The sequence below is a fragment of the Onychomys torridus genome, chromosome 4 (genome assembly GCF_903995425.1).
Source record: "Onychomys torridus chromosome 4, mOncTor1.1, whole genome shotgun sequence".
In the NCBI taxonomy this organism is placed as follows: domain Eukaryota; kingdom Metazoa; phylum Chordata; class Mammalia; order Rodentia; family Cricetidae; genus Onychomys; species Onychomys torridus.
In genome coordinates this window covers 68,060,764-68,079,161 of record NC_050446.1, presented here as the reverse complement: position 1 = coordinate 68,079,161, position 18,398 = coordinate 68,060,764, and the positions used below count along the sequence as shown (strand labels likewise).

General features: G+C 41.7%; 1 protein-coding gene across 6 annotated transcripts in view; it reads left to right on the top strand.

Annotated features, from left to right (window-relative positions):
* The first annotated feature begins 4,587 nt into the window (after positions 1 to 4,587).
* Ambra1 (autophagy and beclin 1 regulator 1) overlaps positions 4,588 to 18,398 on the top strand; it is a 164,662-nt gene continuing 150,851 nt past the window's right edge. For 3 of the 6 annotated variants that reach the window (XM_036183800.1, XM_036183802.1, XM_036183801.1), the window contains exons 1-7: positions 4,588 to 4,849; positions 5,252 to 5,310; positions 6,015 to 6,198; positions 7,410 to 7,582; positions 9,832 to 9,898; positions 11,255 to 11,401; positions 11,675 to 12,711. In XM_036183800.1, the coding sequence (XP_036039693.1) occupies positions 4,715 to 4,849; positions 5,252 to 5,310; positions 6,015 to 6,198; positions 7,410 to 7,582; positions 9,832 to 9,898; positions 11,255 to 11,401; positions 11,675 to 12,711 (1,802 nt within the window). In that variant the 5' untranslated portion in view covers positions 4,588 to 4,714. Of the gene's footprint in view, positions 4,850 to 5,251; positions 5,311 to 6,014; positions 6,199 to 7,409; positions 7,583 to 9,831; positions 9,899 to 11,254; positions 12,712 to 18,398 lie in introns of all 6 variants that reach the window. The other 3 variants (XM_036183799.1, XM_036183798.1, XM_036183797.1) reach the window with 2 other exon arrangements.

Genomic DNA, 18,398 nt, shown 5'->3' with positions numbered 1-18,398 from the left:
CTTTTGGTTATATGGGATGCAGCAAAATCTAGTATATGTCTGTTAAGATCATATCAGGAGGAGCTAGGGCATGGTGGGGCATGCCATTATCCAAACACTTGGGAGACACAGAGGTAGGGAGATTATCTGTGAGTTCAAGGCCAGTCTGGTTTGCAAAGTGAGTTCCAGACCAGCTGGGGCTATACAGTGAGACTCTGCTTCAAACAAACCACCACCACCACCACCACCACCACCACCACCACCAACAACAACAACAACAACAACAAAAAACCCAAAAAAAATCCCAAAAAACAAAAAAGGAAAAAAATCCATTTTTCTTTTAAACAATAGTCAATATAAAAGAGAGAGATGCAATTGTTTTGGTGCCTCTAAGTTCTGTCCACCAGTCAGTCAAATTGTTGCTGGTTTGAACTCTTGAGTTTAGGTCCCTCTGGAAACTGAAACATGCCTTTTTTTTTTTTTTTAAAGATTTATTTATTTATTGTACATACAGTGTTCTGCCTGCATGTGTCCCTACAGGCCAGAAGAGGGCACCAGATCTCATTACAAGTGGTTGTGAGCCACCATGTGGTTGCTGGGAATTGAACTCAGGACCTCTGGAAGAGCAGTCAGTCGGTGCTGAGCCGTCTCTCCAGCCCTGAAACATGCTTTTTAGTAATTTTTTTTTTTTTTAGAGGATTTCTTTACATAGCTCTAGCTGTCCTGGAACTCACTGTAGAGCAGGCTGACCTTGAACTCTGATCAGTCTGTCTCTGCCCCCACTGCCTGGCCTTTTTAGTAATTTTAATGTTGATATTTGTAGGAACTCTTTCTTTTTTTTTTATTCCTGTAGGAACTTAATGTTATATCACAGTTCTTTGTATTATACAATATTTGTAACTTGTACTTTGTTTTTCCTTTTGAGTTATAGGAGGACAGAAAGGCAAATTTTTAAATTTTTCATTATTTTTTAAATTTATTTTTTATTTTGTGTTTATTGGTGTTTTGCCTGCATGTATGTCTGTGTGAAGGTGTCAGAAGCCCTAGAACTGGAGTTACAGACAGTTGTGAACTGACATGTGGGTTCTGGGAATTGAACCTAGGTCCTCTGGAAAGTAGCCAGTGTTCTTAACTGCTGAGCCATCTCTCCAGCCCCTTTATTTTATTTTTAAAAAATGAGCCTGGACTAGTGAGGTTGCTCAAGGGGTAAAGGTGCTTGCTGCCTAATGACTTAAATTTGATTCCTGGAACCCACTTGGTAAAAAGAGAGAACTGACTCCTGTAGGTTATCCTGTGACTTGGGGGTGTGTGCTCCTTCTGCACACGCGCGCGCACACACACACACACACACACACACACACACACACAAATAAATGGGACTGTTCCTCCTGTTTCTGCCATTTGTTGTGAGATTATAAATGACTTAAATGTACTTTATGTTGCATTGTTAGGTCAAAGGATTTTCAAAGTTTTCCTCTGAAGCTCTCTATATTAGATAGAAGAATTATAGTTTCAGCACAGAGTTAAGGTGAACTAATTGGAACTGTTTTTATTGTACCTTCTTGGTTAGTAATAAAAGGTAAGAAATGCTTCAAGTATTTGTTAGTTTGAACAAAGGGAAGCCTGGAGCAGGTTCACACCTAAAATTATGTTTCTAATCTGAGTTGAACAGGTCACCAAAGAGATCAGCCTAGCTACTCTGGAGGCCTGCAACTCTGTGTTAACATTTTCACTGTGTACATATTTATGTGCTTCTATAGTAGATGAGGAGAGGCTTGGGTGTGCGTTGTGGTGGTACAGTACTTGCAAGCAAACTCAGGGTCCTGAGTTCATACCCTGGCACCCAAACACAGCAAAGCAAATAAAACAAAACACGTAAGAATTATAGCATGAGCCGGGCGGTGGTGGCACACGCCTTTAATCCCAGTACTTGGGAGGCAGAGCCAGGCGGATCTCTGTGAGTTCGAGGCCAGCCTGGGCTACCAAGTTAGTTCCAGGAAAGGCACAAAGCTACACAGGGAAACCCTGTCTTGAAAAACAAAAACAAAAACAAAAACAAAAACAAAAACAAAACAAAAAAAGAATTATAGCATGAGAATGAATCAAAGATTTCTCTATGTAGTTTTAGTACCTGTCCTGGATCTCACTCTGTAGACCAGGCTGGCCTTGAACTCACAGAGATCCGCCTGGCTTTGCCTCCCAGTGCTGGGATTAAAGTGGTGTGAGCCACTCAGCTCTACTTTTATTTTAAGACAAGGCCTTGCTCTGTAGCTCAGGATGTCTTGGAACTTGTCATGTAGCCTGGTCTGGCTTCAAAGCCTTGATCATCTTGTCTGACTATGTGGGCCTATGAAATTGGGGCTCGCCTTATTCTAGATTCTTTCTGACCTTATCCATTTTAATACTCCAGGAAGCTATAAGTATTTTTCCTTATGTCTATATTTGATGCATCTGGTTGTGTGCTTTTTAGATTGCAGCTTTTTGAGAAATGAAAGGAGGAAGTTATTGTTTGACTCTTACAATAATCAGTTACTTTCTCCATTGTTTTAGTTTAAAAGTGTTTATTTTGTGCATGTGCATGTGTGGAAGTCAGAGAACAACTTTCTGGGGTTGTTTTTTTCCTTCTACCTTTACAGTGGTTATGGGGGTCAAACTTGGTTTCTGTGATAAGTACCTTTACCTGCTGAGCCATCTTGCCACCTTCTCCCCATCCCCCTTGTTTTTTCCAGACAGAGTTTCTCTGTGAAATTGTCCTGGATCTCGCTCTGTAGACCAGGCTGGCCTATAGAACTCACAGAGATCCACCTGCCTCTGCCTCCTGAGTGCTGCGATTTAAGGAGTGTGCCATCACTGCCTAGTTCACCTTCCTCTCTTTTTATTTTAAGACAAGGCCTTGTTCTGCAGCTCAGGATGTCTTGGAACTTTTCATGTAGCCTGGTCTGCCTTCAAAGCCTTGATCATCTTGTCTCAGCCTCACAAGTGCTGATTATAGGTTTGTGTAACCATGACCCACTCTGACAGTTATTACTTTTGCAATTTAAAAGGCAGAAAGAAGCCAGGCATAGTGCCTTATGTCTGAAATCCCAGTATTTGGAGGTAGAGACGCTTGGAACAGGAGATTAAAGCCAGTTTGTCTTAAAAACTGAAGTAGAGGGTGGTGGTGGTGCACGCCTTTAATCCCAGAACTCAGGAGGCAGAGCCTGCTGGATCTCTGTGAGTTCGAGACCAGCCTGGTCTACAGAGTGAGTTATATAGGACAGGCTCCAAAGCTACACAGAGAAACCCTGTCTTGAATAACAAACAAACAAAGGAACAAAAGTTACATTAAGCTACCACTTAGAAACAACCATTGCATTTTTTAACAGTTCTCCCTCCTTTCTTCCCCCTCCTCTCTCATTCTTTCTTTCCAGTGCTAAGGACAAAACCCAGGGCTTTACAAATGCTAGGCCACCCTTCTACTGTGGAGCTACACAACAGCCCCCACCACAGTTCTTCTGTATGATTTTTGTCTAACTCACTGTGCCCTGCCTTTCCAAAGTATTTTAAGATATTACTAATTTTTTATAGTGCTAGAAATTGAATACAGGGTCTCATGCTAAACAGGAGCTCTACCACTGAGCTACCCCTAGCCTAATTATTTATGTTTATTATGTATATGTGGTATGTGTATGTGTATATATACGTTCATGTTTGTCTTAGTCTCTGTTCTGTTGCTGTGAAGAGACACATGACTATGGCAACTTAGAAGTCTGTGACCGTCATGGTGGGGAGCATGGCACCAGGCAGAGTTTACATCTGACTTACAACACAAGGCAGAGAGAGGGAGAGAGACCGAGAACAAGTGCACATGCACCTGGGCCTAGAATTGGCTTTTGAAAACTTAGTGCTCACTACCAGTGACACATCCTTCTTCAACAAGGGCTACACCTCCTAATTCTTCCCAAAATAGTTCTGACTAGGGACCATACCTTCAAATATATGAACCTGTGGGTCCCACTCTCATTCAAACCAGGGGTAGATGCTAGGCATTGTTGTCAATTGCTCTCCACCTTATTTTTTGATACAGGGCCTCTCGTTGAATCTGGAGCTCACCAATTTTACTATGCCAGCAGATTCCAGGAATCTACTTGTCTCCACTTCCCAGTGCTAGGATACAGGCAATGTACTGCTGTGCTTGCCTTTTTACCTGGGCTCTGGGGATCTGAACTAAATGCTTGGGCAGCAAGCACTTTACCCACTGAGCATCTCCTAGCTGTTTATTTTTTGTTGTACTGGGAGCCCAGGGCCTGTACCACTGGCCATACCCATAACCCCACATTTTGTTTTTAAGCAGAGTTTTTAGGCATTTTTATTAAGAGCACAGTTTTTTTCTGCCTTATAAAAGGATATGAATGGAATAATTTTGGTAGAAATGTCCAGTTTTTCATATGTAAAGTAGAGCTATAGAAGGAATATGACAAGATGAAATATTTTTGAAAGAAAAATTCCAGAAGTCCCCTTTCTAGGCAATCACAGTTAAATAGGAAAAGAACACTTTCTCCTTTGAGCTAGAATTGTATTGGCAAGCCTCTCGGGAGCAGAACAGGCATTATTTGGTGTTATTCTTCATTCCTTAGATTTCCATGAGGACAGCTGACAAGGACTTGAATGGCCTCATTTTAGCTGCTTCTGTGTGTGGAGCTATTATTTGCTCCTTCAGTTCTGGTCCCTGGTGTGACAGTGGCTCCTGAGCACCATGAAGGTTGTCCCAGAGAAGAATGCTGTCCGGATCCTCTGGGGCCGAGAACGGGGCACTCGTGCCCTGGGTGCTCAGCGACTTCTGCAGGAACTGGTGGAAGATAAGACTCGATGGATGAAATGGGAGGGCAAGGTAAGAGACCAGGGCTTTTAACACAGGGGTTTTGGGGAGGACAAGACAGTGGCACCTTAGAGTAGAGCAATGGCAGAGAGTGAGAATGTAATTTATCTTGTTTATGAGACTTTATAGCTAGTTTGGGGAAATGGTTTATAATGTGAAAGCTAAGACTAGAAATATTTTTTCCTGTAGAGTAGATACTGTTTCTGAATTTAGGTTTATCTTGATTTATGACTTGATCATTGTCTTCATAGTTTTACTCTGTACTGTGATACCAATCTAGAATGGCTTCTGTCAGAGTAAGCTCTACTTTATAAGTCTATCTGTGTGTGTGTGTGTGTGTGTGTGTGTGTGTGTGTGTGTGTGTGTGTTTGCTTGCTCGTTTGTTTGTTTATTTATTTATTTATTTTCTCCTAGAGAGTAGAACTGCCTGATAGTCCACGCTCGACCTTCTTACTGGCCTTCAGCCCAGACAGGTACTAATACTTAGCTGTAGCTTAAGATTTGTGATTACATGGCTTTCTGTACTCTTGGCTTAGCTTGATCATCCAGGTTAATCCCTAGAGATTCTCTGAAGCACTGGATATGAAGGTCTGTATATATGTGTATATACATATGTATGCATATAAATGGGACACCCGTGCCATGGGTGCTCAGCTGCTTATTTGCCATTGGATATATATATGTATATATGTGTATATGCATGTATATGTATGTATATGCATACATATGTATATATCCACACACATATATATATATATATATATATATATATATATATATATATATGAAATGGAAAGAAAGTAGACAAATAATGCCAACCAGAAGAATAATGAGAATTATAATGAAAATGGTGAAAGTCAAGGTACAAAACTCAGCCAGGTTCTCAGTAACATTGCTTTGCCTGACTGATAGAGACCAACAATGGCATGATGGATTTCTGAGATGGAAAAAGTATTCTTTGAAGTTACTATGTGTCATTTGGAGACAGCGTGGGGAAACCAGAAGCCTTTATGGATCGGGATATTTCTGTTGTGTATAGATAAACTGCCTAACAGGCATATCTTAATTTTTTTCATTTGCAGATAGGGAATAATGTCAGTTTTTTGTTGCCTAAAGCTGGTAAAATTTGTTTTCCTGCTACATGTTCCTTAATTATGCCTACATTTTGATTCTCTAGGACTCTCTTGGCATCCACACACGTGAACCATAACATCTATATTACAGAGGTTAAGACTGGCAAGTGTGTTCACTCTCTGATTGGACACCGCCGTACTCCATGGTGTGTCACTTTTCATCCCACCATCTCAGGCCTTATTGCTTCTGGCTGCCTAGATGGGGAAGTTAGGATTTGGGATTTACATGTAAGTAATTTCCTAGGTGCTTTTTTTTCTTTGGTATTCTAAACACAGGGACTTATTTGCCATTGGATTCTTAATTCTGGCTGAGAAACTAACCACATTCTTGCTTACTTGATGGATGGATGTGCTAGTTCTTACTTCTCCATTATAAAGTAAACATATTAAACTTTTCCTTCCCCTGTTCTATTAACATTGTATAGGAGGAGGCTCTAAAGTGAGCTCACTATGGACTTTTGTCCACAGTGTCTCAGAGTCTCTGCTCAGGATCATCAAAGTAAGATGCTGCTTGTCTCAGTGACTGGCTAGGGGTTGCTCTGCACTATGTTGGTACCAAGATGGACTTTTCACACTGAGTAGAGGCTTTATAATTAACTTGAAGATAGTAATATTTGTCTTATAAATTATTGGCACTGCTAGATTGTTGTTCTTATACATTATTTTACAGAGGACATGTTTAAAGTAAGCCCTATAGGAACTAATTTTTCTTTTCTTTTTTCTTTTGGTTTTTCGAGTCAGGGTTTCTCTGTGTAACTTTGCCTGTCCTGGAACTGGCTCTGGAGACCAGGCTGGCTTCGAACTCACAGAGATCTGTCTGCCTCTGCCTCACAAGTGCTGGGAATAAAGGTGTGCGCCATCACCGCCCGGCCTAATTTTTCTTAAATGGAAATTTATTTATTTAGAGACAAGGTCTTGCTATACAACCCTGACTGGTTTGGAACTCACTGTTAGACCATGCCACCCTCAAACTCTCCAAGATCCACATGCTTCTGCCTCCTGAGTGCTGGGATTAAAGTCATGAACCACTGTGCTCTAATATATAGCTGCAAATGGAGATAGGCCCTAGGGATCAAACCCAGGGCTTCATACATGTAAAGCATGTGCCTACCACTGAGCTATATAACCCCATATAGGACTTTTCCCCTTTTTCTTTCTCTTCCTCCTTTCCCCTCTTTCCCCCCCTTTCTTTCTCTTATTCTCTTTTTCTTTATCTTGAGACAAGGTGTCATTATATAGTTCAGGCTGGCCTCGATCTCACTGTGTAGAACAGGCTGCCCTCAAAATATATGGCAGTCTTCTTACCTTAACTTCCTAAGTGCTGGGATTATTGATGTGAGTCATCATACTTAGCTTTTCAGTATAATTTTCTTGAAGTGGACTTCCCAGTCTGTTGGCAGTTTATAATCAGAGAATACTTGGGATTGGTTCATTTGCAGGGTGGCAGTGAAAGCTGGTTCACAGATAGCAACAATGCCATAGCGTCCTTGGCTTTCCATCCTACGGCTCAGCTTCTACTGATTGCTACTGCCAATGAGATCCACTTCTGGGATTGGAGTCGACGGGAGCCCTTTGCTGTGGTGAAGACAGCTAGTGAGATGGAACGCGTCCGGTGAGTGTTGTGTTCTATCAACTATGTTAGGCACCAGACTGGCATGATAGAACAGTTATAACTACTGTCATTTCAGGAGACAGATTGTTTATCCCCACTTAGGGAAGTCATTAGTCCTCTTCATGGTAGTTTATTATTAATTACAATTATCCCACAAGCAGTTCCTTTTGTTTATTGACTGCCCTTTTTGGGACTTATCTTGTGGTCTCTACAAATTAGGGTCTTTAAGGTACAATCTCACTTAGGTTCAGAGCTGTCTGCACTTGGGTTACCCTTAGGGAAGACAGTAAAAAATATATTGGTGATTTTTTAGATAGCTTGGTGGCTGGTTTCTCATGATTGGCTATTTATATTTATCAAATTATAAAACAGAGATATAAATAAACATTTATCAAATCTGCTAACTATACTTACTTAGCTTTTAAGATCAAAACACACTTAGTGGCTGCAGGTGTGGTGGCACACATCTGTAATTTCAGGATTCTGGTACTTAAGGTAGGCATATCATGAGTTCATAGCCAGTCTGGGCTACATAGGGAGTCTTAGACCTTCCTGGACTAGTTAGCAAGACCCTGTGTCAAAAACAAAATACCAGGCTGGGTGTAATGGTGTATACCTTTAATCCCAATACTTGAGAGGCAGAGGCAGGTGGATCTCTGTGAGTTCAAGGCCAGCCTGGTCTACTTAGCAAGTTCCAGGATAGCCACAGTTACATAGTGAGACCCTGTCTTGAAAAACAGTAACAAACAAACAAAACTCCCCCAAATACCAAAACCACAATTGAGCTGATGATGTAGTGAGATTGTACAGCTCTTGCCTATTACATATATGGCCTGAGATTCAGTTCTCAGCACTACAAAAACAAGACATGTATTGTCTAAATTAGACCTGATACATTGTTTTCTTTGGGAGCTTTTGACAGTGTTCTGGCTGGAAATAGGCTGATTTTCTAGCTTTTAGACATATCACTTGATGCACTTTTTTTGTCACTGGAGTGCTAACTTTTTAGCCAATGTAACAGTTGTGTGAAGGGAGACCTGAATCTGTGTGGCAGCATTCTGATTTACCATTTAAATTGGCTCTTAAATGTTGAACTGTAGCTAGCATTTTCCTGATCCTTCCTGGCCCATGGTCAGGACAAATCTCTCACCTACCAGTCCTGCAGCTGCTCAGACCCAACCAAGTAAACACACAGAGACTTATATTTCTTATAAACTGTATGGCCGTGGCAGGCTTCTTGCTAACTGTTCTTATATCTTAAATCAACCCATTTCTATTAATCTATAAGTTGCCATATGGCTTGTGGTTTACCAGTATCTTAACATCTGCTTCTCCTTGTGGAGGCTGCCAGCGTCTCTTCCTGCCTCAGCCTTCCACTTCCCAGAATTCTCCTCTTTCCTTGTCCCGCCTATACTTCCTGCCTGGCTACTGGTCAATCAGCACTTTATCAATCAATCATCTACAGCATTGAACAGATATATATTTAATGTAGCTGCTTACTGTGTTGCAAGCCTGGGTGTTTTTCAAAACTGAAATCATGGCTTGAAGGTGTAGCTCAGTTGGTAGAGCGGCTTGTCTTGCATAATGAAACTCAGAGTCTCACCCCCAGTGCCACATAAAGTGAGTGTGTTGGTATACATCTATAATCCCAAGTCTGGGTGGATAGAGGTAGGAGGATCAAAGTTGAAGGTCACCTACAGCTATGTGTTGATTTGTAAGCTAGCCTGGGCTATATAAGACCCTGTCTCAAAAAAAGAAAGTGAGGGACTGGAGAGATGGCTTGGTGGTTAAGAGCACTGGCTGCTCTTCCAAAGGACCCAGCTTCAATTTTCCAGCATTTACATGACAGCTCACAACTGTCTGTAACCCCATTTCCAGGGGATCTGATACCCTCATGCAGACATACATGCAGGCAAAACACCAATGCACATAAAATAAGAATAAATAAATTTAAATCTTTTTCTTAATACATATTTCTTTACATTAGAAAGCAGTATGAAGCCTTATTTTAATGTCTTTAAAATTTATTGAAAAGCTAGTTAGGTGTGGTAATACACTTACAATTCTGGCATTCAGGAATCTGAGGCAGGAACGTTTGTGAGTTTGACTCTGATTTGGGCAACACAGATAGATTATCTCCAGGAGAGAGAAAGAAAAGAAAGAGTTTTGAAAGAGCATGAAGTGGGTTGTCTGACAGTTTCCATTTCTCAGTTAACATGGTCTTTGTTTTTCTCTGGTTGTGATTTCAGTCTGGTGAGATTTGATCCACTTGGACACTACTTACTGACAGCAATTGTTAACCCTTCTAATCAGCAGGTAAGAGTCTAGCAGGTCCAACTCCATCTGAACTAGAATTCTTTTCTAAGCTAGAGCTCTAATTCAGATGCTGTTCTTTTTTCTTTTTTATTACATGTCTATTATATATTCTGATTATATTTTAATTCTTTATACTCTAGTAATTTTTTCATCGAGATTTTAGGTTTTGATATCATCAGAAGTTACAGTTTTGACAGTGGAGCCAGTTTTCTAGCCCTTGTGACTATATCATGAGAAATAAACCTTGTCAGAGCTAGAGAAAGGACTCAGCTGTTAAGAGCAGCATACTGCTATTGAGGAGGACCTGAGTTCCATTCTCAGTACCTATGTTGGGCTGCTTATGACTGGCCATAACTCTAGCTCCAAGGGATCCAGTGCCCTTTTCTGGCCTGTTCCCATACACACACACAGAGTCCCATATATATATATATATATATACACACACACACACATACATAAAACAAACAAACAAACAAACAAGCCATAATATGTCTAAATATTGTGTGGGCAATTTGTTCAGACATGTGTTTGTGTATTGTGTGTGTGCAGTGACCACAGAGGCTAGAAGAGGACATTAGATTCCTAGAACTGGGATTACAGCCAGTTGTGAACCACCATGTGTATGCTGGCAACCAAACCTCTGCAAAAGCCACAAGTGTTCTTAACTGCTGAGCCATCTCTCCAGCTCCTAAAAAGAAATCTTAAATAAAATTAAAAAAAAAAAAAAGAAAGAAAAGAAAAGAAAATACTAGAGGCTGGAGAAGTGGCTTACACTTGCTGTTTGTTTTTTATTTTATTTTTTTAAGGGGACCCTGGTTTGATCTCCAGCACTCATGTAGTAGTTTACAACTATCTGTAACTCCAGTTCTATGGTATCTGACTCCCTCTTCTGATCTCTATGGGCACCAGACACGTATGTGGTGCACATAAATACACGCAGGCAAAAACACCCAGGCATAAAATAAAATAAAAACAAATCTAAAAAAAAAAAAAAGAAAAGAAAGAACTTGTCTTTATCATGCTTGTCATTCATGTGCCTCTCTCTGACTGATAGAGATTTTATTTCCACTCATTGCTTCTATGTCACAGAGATGCCTTTTATAAAATAATTGTTATGCCGGGCTGTACTCATTCAGATATGTTGCCAGTTAGAAATGAATAATTTAATACCATATGATGGTTTTTAGTCTTAAGCCAATTAGTTTTCTGTACCTTATGGGGAGAGAGTTTTTGCTTATTTATGAAGGTGGTTCTCCTTGGATGATTCCCAGTCAATTTTAAGTTTGTCTTAATTTGTTTGAAGGTTCTCCCTAACTGTCCTGCTCTACCCTTTCCTCCTGCTGGTCCATGTTGCAGGGTGATGACGAACCAGAAATTCCTATAGATGGGACAGAATTATCTCACTACCGCCAGCGTGCTCTCCTGCAATCACAGCCAGTTCGCCGGACACCTCTCCTTCACAATTTCCTGCATATGCTGTCCTCCCGCTCCTCTGGCATCCAGGTGGGAGAGCAAAGCACAGTACAAGATTCTGCTACCCCCTCACCCCCACCGCCTCCCCCTCAGCCCTCCACGGAGCGCCCCAGGACTTCCGCTTACATCAGGCTCCGACAGCGGGTCAGTTACCCCACCACAGTCGAGTGCTGCCGGCACCCTGGGATCCTGTGCCTTTGCAGCCGCTGTGCTGGCACTCGGGTTCCTTCCCTCTTGCCACACCAGGACAGTGCCCCCCCTGCTTCCGCCAGAGCTACTACCCCTTCCTTTTCTTTTGTGCAGACCGAGCCCTTCCATCCCTCGGAGCAGGCTTCGTCAACGCAGCAGGACCAGGGCCTCCTGAACCGGCCGTCTGCCTTCAGTACAGTCCAGAGCAGCACTGCGGGCAACACGCTCCGCAACCTCAGTCTGGGCCCTACCCGTCGCTCTTTGGGGGGCCCTTTGTCTAGTCACCCTTCTAGGTATCACAGAGAACTAGCCCCTGGGCTGACAGGTTCTGAGTGGACCCGGACAGTACTCACTCTGAACTCACGCTCTGAGGTAGAATCTATGCCCCCACCCAGGACCAGTGCCTCCTCAGTCAGTTTGCTGTCTGTGCTGAGACAGCAGGAAGGCGGCTCTCAGGCATCTGTGTACACTTCAGCCACAGAAGGAAGGGGTTTTCCATCATCAGGACTGGCTACTGAGTCAGATGGAGGGAACGGTTCTAGCCAAAACAACTCGGGCAGCATTCGCCATGAGCTTCAATGTGACCTGAGACGCTTCTTTTTGGAGTATGACAGGCTGCAGGAACTGGATCAGAGCCTGAGTGGGGAAGCTCCCCAGACCCAACAGGCCCAGGAAATGCTCAACAATAACATTGAATCCGAGAGGCCAGGTCCTTCTCATCAGCCTACCCCACACAGCAGTGAGAACAACTCCAATCTGTCTCGGGGCCATCTTAATCGCTGCCGTGCTTGCCATAACCTTCTGACTTTCAACAATGATACCCTGCGCTGGGAAAGATCCACACCTAACTTTTCATCTGGCGAGCCTAGCTCTTCCTGGCATGTCTCTACTACCTTTGAGGGCATGCCACCAAGTGGCAGCCAGTTGCCACCTCTTGAGCGGACTGAGGGCCAAACACCTAGCTCCAGCAGGCTGGAGTTGAGCAGCTCAGCTAGTCCACAAGAGGAGAGGACTGTGGGGGTGGCCTTTAACCAGGAAACAGGCCACTGGGAACGAATTTATACCCAGCCCAACAGATCTGGAACTGTATCACAGGAGGCCTTACATCAAGATATGCCTGAAGAAAGCTCTGAGGAAGACTCCCTCAGGAGGTAAGCAGCTACTGCCCTCTGTTTCACCTTCCTGCCTCTTCTCTCCATCATCCTTCAGCCTTGGTCATGTTGTGCCTTTATCTGACGTGTCTGGGATCCATGCATTTGATCCCTTGCATCATCTTGGGGATCTTGTTCTGCTATTAGATATAGGATCAGGCCTGGTGGTGTGAGTCAACTGCTGTACTGCTTTAGTTTTGTCTTAGCCCAAGGCTCTGACTTGATTGAGCCTTGAAAGGGGAATGTAGATTGGGTTAGAGAGGCATGGGGAGATAGAATCATTGATTTTCTTTGCCTCATCTTTGACTTTGAAATAGTATAGGTGTAGGACTAGTTGTTAAGATAAGAGTATGTCCCAGAGGACTAGTTACAGTGAAATTTAAAAAAAAAAAAAAAAAAAGTCAAGGGATATTTTGTTTAGCTTATTTGCGCTGCCTCATCTTTAAATGTATTGTTTTGAACCAGCTCAATAAGGAGCTGAAGAATTCCATGTATGAATATAGGTACATCAAGAAAAGTGGTTTTTTTTTTTTAAAACCAGATTGATGTATTTGGACAGCACCTTGGCTGCCCATTTAGGGTTTTTTGTTTGGTTTGGTTTTGGTGGTGGTGGAGACTGAACTCAAAGCCTTTTAAATATACTTCTACCTCCAAAATTCTTTGACTGGACCTTGCACCTGGGTAGGGAAAAGTAAGAATTCATGGAAGGAAGGCCTCTCCATATGTGGATTGGCATCCCAGACAGTTCTCTTGAAAGAAACAGAGTAGGAATAATAAACCACCCACCTCATCTTCCATGAATGGCTATGTGCACACCTATCTTGACTTATTAGGGACTTCTTTCTGTAATTATGTAAAGGTCAAATCTAGAGTAATCACCTGCCCCCAGAATACTGGAGCCAAATAGCATATCGGTCTACATTATATCCTCTGCTGACACAACTGAAATTTCTGTAGCATAAGCTAAGGGAGGTTGGGAATATAGATTGTGGACATCATGTATTTGTTATTTTTGGAGGATGCTCTAGGCAGTCATTTACTCAATAAACATTAGTGGGATGGTTACAGTTTTTCCAGCACTGTGCTAGGCACTGTGCCCACTGGAGTATACTATATTACTGTGGAGGCAAGGCATGGAATCTATTACAAGTGTAGAGGATATGGTACAACTTGAAAAAAATTACATCTTTATTTATTGTGTATGTGGGGATGGTGTGTGTGCCATGGCACATATATAGAGGTCAGAGAGCAGCTTTTGGGAATTGGCTGTTCTTTTACACCATGTAGATTCTGGGGTCATTAGGCATGGTGGCAAACACCTTTAACCTACTTAGCCTTCTCACTGTCTCCAATATGGTGCTTCTTTGTGTGCTACTGATACTAAGTGAAGTCTAAGCAGAAAGAAAAAAAAAACAAAACCAACAACTAGTTTAATTTTAACAAAAGGGAACTATTGCCAAAACAAAGGTTATATAATATCCAATAATGAAAGATTGGTAAGACTTGGAGAAGGAAAGACCTTTTTCTTTTAAGGCAATAGCACATTCTCAAGGAGAAAATATATGATGCATGCAGAATAGTGGGGACAGGGAGTCTGGCTGGATATCAGAAGTAGACAAAATAACAAGCTTGTTTCTGTGTCTGAGTGAGTGAGACTAGTTCTTGGGAAACAGCTCTGGGTTCCTAGCTTGGAATATTTACCTTTGCTTAAGGGCCCGCACCAAGAGTCTGGGCCAATGTTCTTTTTGAGAAGCAGGAAGGCAGCCAGCACAGTGCCTGATACATTGTTGGCACTCAGAATTTATTAAAAGCAGTTATGAAAAGACTATCTTCAACTGCTGACACTAGAAGTTTATCATTTCTTGCCCCCCCCCCCCAAAACTGAACCTTTGGTCAGTGTTTGTCCATCTTGCTTTAACAGTACTTCTTGTGGTGTTCTACTGAGTAATTCCCCAATGATTAAAATAAACCCCTACTGTATGCAGAGCATTAAAGATACCAGTTAAGGAGGGCCTACTATCTAAGGTACCACCATATTTTACTTTGAGGTAATTGGAAACAGAGAGTGGGGGATGCTGGGAGACAGAACTTTTGATTTTTACAACAGCTCTGTGCAAGGCAGGTATATAAATTTCTTATTTTGCAATTAGTCCTAGGCTGGCCGATGGTAGCACTTGGGAGGCAGAGGCAGTTGGATCTCTGTGAGATCCTGGTCTACAAAGCAAGTTTCAGGCCAGCTAGGGCTGTTACACAGAGAAATTCTGTTTTGGTAAACCAACCCCCCCCCCCCCCCCCCCACTACACACACAAAAAAAAAAAAAAAAAAGAAAGAAAAAAAAGAAAAGTGAGTGCCTTAGAGAAGTCAGAATTTCTTGTCAAAGGTCTCTTAGGATGGGAGTTTAGGAGATGGCTAAGTGGATGATAACACATATGTAAGTATGAGGACTTGAGTGCAAATTCCAAGTACTCACATAAAAAGGTACATGTGGTACCCATGCTTATAACCTCACCAAGATTTTAGGGGGCTTGCTGACAAGCTAGTTGAAACTCTTGAGTTCTTGGTCCAGTGAGAAACTTGTTTCAAAGGAATAAAGTGGAAAGTGGTAGAGCAGGCCTTCAGATGTACTCTTCTGGCTTCTGGATGTGCACACATGTATGTACACATGCATATATACCACACACTCCAAAAGAACTGAAAAGAAGAAATTATCATTTAGTAGTTCAGAGTGAAGAACTCTGTTCTCCATAACAAAAGCTTTGTCAGTTGTCAATGCATGGCATATTCCATAAGATAATCCTAGTATTGTTTTAGAGTATTTAATTTTATGTGTGTGTATGTGTGTGTGTGTGTTTTGCCTGCATGTGTACTATGTATGTACCTGGTGCCCATGGATACCAGAGGAGAACATTAGATCCCCTAGAACTGGAGTTACAGATGGTTGTGAGCTGCTATGTGGGTGCTAGGAATCAAATCTGGGTCCTTGGCAAGAACCAGTGCTAACTGCTGAGCCATATCCCTCTCCTCCTCCCCTTTTTTGGTTTTTTTTTTTTTTTTTTCCCAGACAGGGTTTCTCTGTGCAGTCCTGGCTGTCCTGGAACTCACTCTGTAGACCAGGCTGGCTTCGAACTCAGAGATTCTCCTGCTTCTGCCTTCCTGGTACTAAAGGTGTGTGCCACCACTGCCTGGTCCATTTAAAAATTTTGTGTGTGTGTGTGTGTGTGTGTGTGTGTGTGTGTGTGTGTGTATGAATATATATGTTCCCATATGGAGGTCAGAGGCAGAGGATAACTTCTACCTTGTGGGGCCCAGTGGGTCAAACTCAGGTCATCAGGCTTGGTGGCAAGTACCTTTTAGCCACCGAGCCATCTCTCTAGCCTGATGAACCTTAGTGTTTTTGTTTTTTATTTACTCATTTCTTTCCCTTTTTTTTTGGAGCTGAGGATCGAACCCAGGGCCTTGCGCTTGCTAGACAAGCACTCTACCACTGAGCTAAATCCCCAACCCTATTTCATTTTTTTTTTCAAAGATTTATTTATTATATATGCAATGTTCTGCCTGCATGCCAGAAGAGGGCACCAGATCTCATTACAGATGGTTGTGAGCCACCACGTGTTGCTGGGAATTGAACTCAGGACCTCTGGAAGAGTAGCCAGTCCTCTTAACCGCTGAGCCATCTCTCCAGCCCTCATTTTTAAATTAAGAATTTTTTTGAGACAGTGTCTCACTGTCCTGATAACCTTAGTTTTAAGTAAACAATTTATTTTTCTCTTTTAATTTTCTTTTACTATGGAACTCTTCCAACATAAAAATGAAAAGAATAATAAATTAATTCCTATGCACTATCACTTAATATTAAAAATCATGAGTAGCTAGCTGCCTTTTTAGTTTTTTTCCCCTTTTTTTGTCTATATCCTTTTCTACTACCCCAGCCCAGATAGCACATATTTTTCTCTATAAATACTTCATTGTTTCTAGAACAAGGCTATTCAGCAAAACTTTCTGTGTTGATAAAAATATTCTGGCTGGGTACTGGTGGCACACGCCTTTAATCCTAGCACTCCTTAGGTAGAGGCAGGTGGATCTCTGTGAGTTTGAGGTCAGTCTGCTCTACAGAGTGAGATCCAGGGCTGGCTCTAAAACCAAATTTAAAAAAAAGATATTCTGTATCTGTGCTTGCAAACATAGTAGCCATGAGCACATATGACCATTGAGTAACTGAAATGTGGCTGTTAGTATTCAAGGAACTAATTTCATTTACTTACTTACTTACTTACTTACTTATTTATATTTTTCGAGACAGGATTTCTCTTTGTAGATCAGGCTGTGTAATCCCTAGTGCTGGGATCAAAGGTGTGCGCCACCACTGCTGGGTCTAATTTTAAATTTTATTACTCTAAATATAAGTAGACAGACTTGATTAGTAACTATCATACTGCACACATAACGTATTAATTATAATTTCTTAAATTAAAAGAAAATACTGTCCACCACAGTGGATGTGTGGAGGTCAGGACAACTCTATTTTCTTTACCTCTTCATATGGGTTCTAGAGATTGAACTCAGGTCATCAGGTTTGTGTGGCAAGTGCCGTTAGCTGTTGAGCATCTTGATGTTAACATTGATAGCCCTCTTGAAAACTCTGTTTTGAGACATGGGCTTGCTTTAAAGCCCAGGCTGATCTTTAACTTGAGAAAATTCTGCCTCTCCCCCCCCCCCACCCCAGTTTCTTTGTGTAGCTTGGCTGTCCTGCAATTATCTCTAGACCAGACTGGCCTCTAACTAACAGAGATCAGCTTGCCTCAGTCTTTTGAGTGCTGGGATTACAAGTATATGCTACAAAGCCTGGCTTAATAACTTTTAATTACACTTCTTTATTGTGGTGTGTATATGTATTGTGTATGTGGCACACCTGTGGAAGTCAGAGGGCACTTTTCGGGAATTGGTTCTCTCCTACCATGTTGGGAATGAGGATTGGTAGCAAGCACCTTTACCCACTGAGTCATCTAGCTGGTTGTTGGCTAATCATCTTTTGAGTAGGCTTTTAAAATTTTAGAAACTCTTGAGGATTTATCAGGAACTTTTGTCTTAATATTTTCTTTTCTCCTAGTGATAAAAAGTAGTTTGTGTTGTGACTTAAATGACATTAAACTTTTTAAAAGGTATGTTGTAGGGCTAAGAGTGCAGTAGTAGCTGAGAACCTCTATAGTTTGCATGAGGCTCTATCCCCAGCACTGGGGGACATATGTGTATACACGCACACACATTGTGTATAGTCTTGTCACCTTGTGATAAAATATGGTTGTTTTTGTTTTGTTTTGTTTTTGAGACATGGTTTCTCTGTGTAGCTTTGCACCTTTCCTGGAACTCACTTTGGAGACCAGGCTGGCCTTGAACTCAACAGAGATCTGCCTGGCTCTGCCTCCCAAGTGCTGGGATGAAAGGCATGCGCCACCACCGCCTGGCAAGTATGTTTTTTTTTTCTTTTAAGAGATACAAATAATGCATAATTCTCTTTTTTAAATGGTATTAATACTACTTTTAGGGAATCATTTTACATGAGCTAGAATATAGTATATTATGAGGAATAACAGCTGGCTTAGAAATGAGGCATATTGAAAGATATCTTAAGTGTATACTATCAAAGTGGAGCCTTTACTTACAAATTGAATGGCTGCATTCTGGTGTA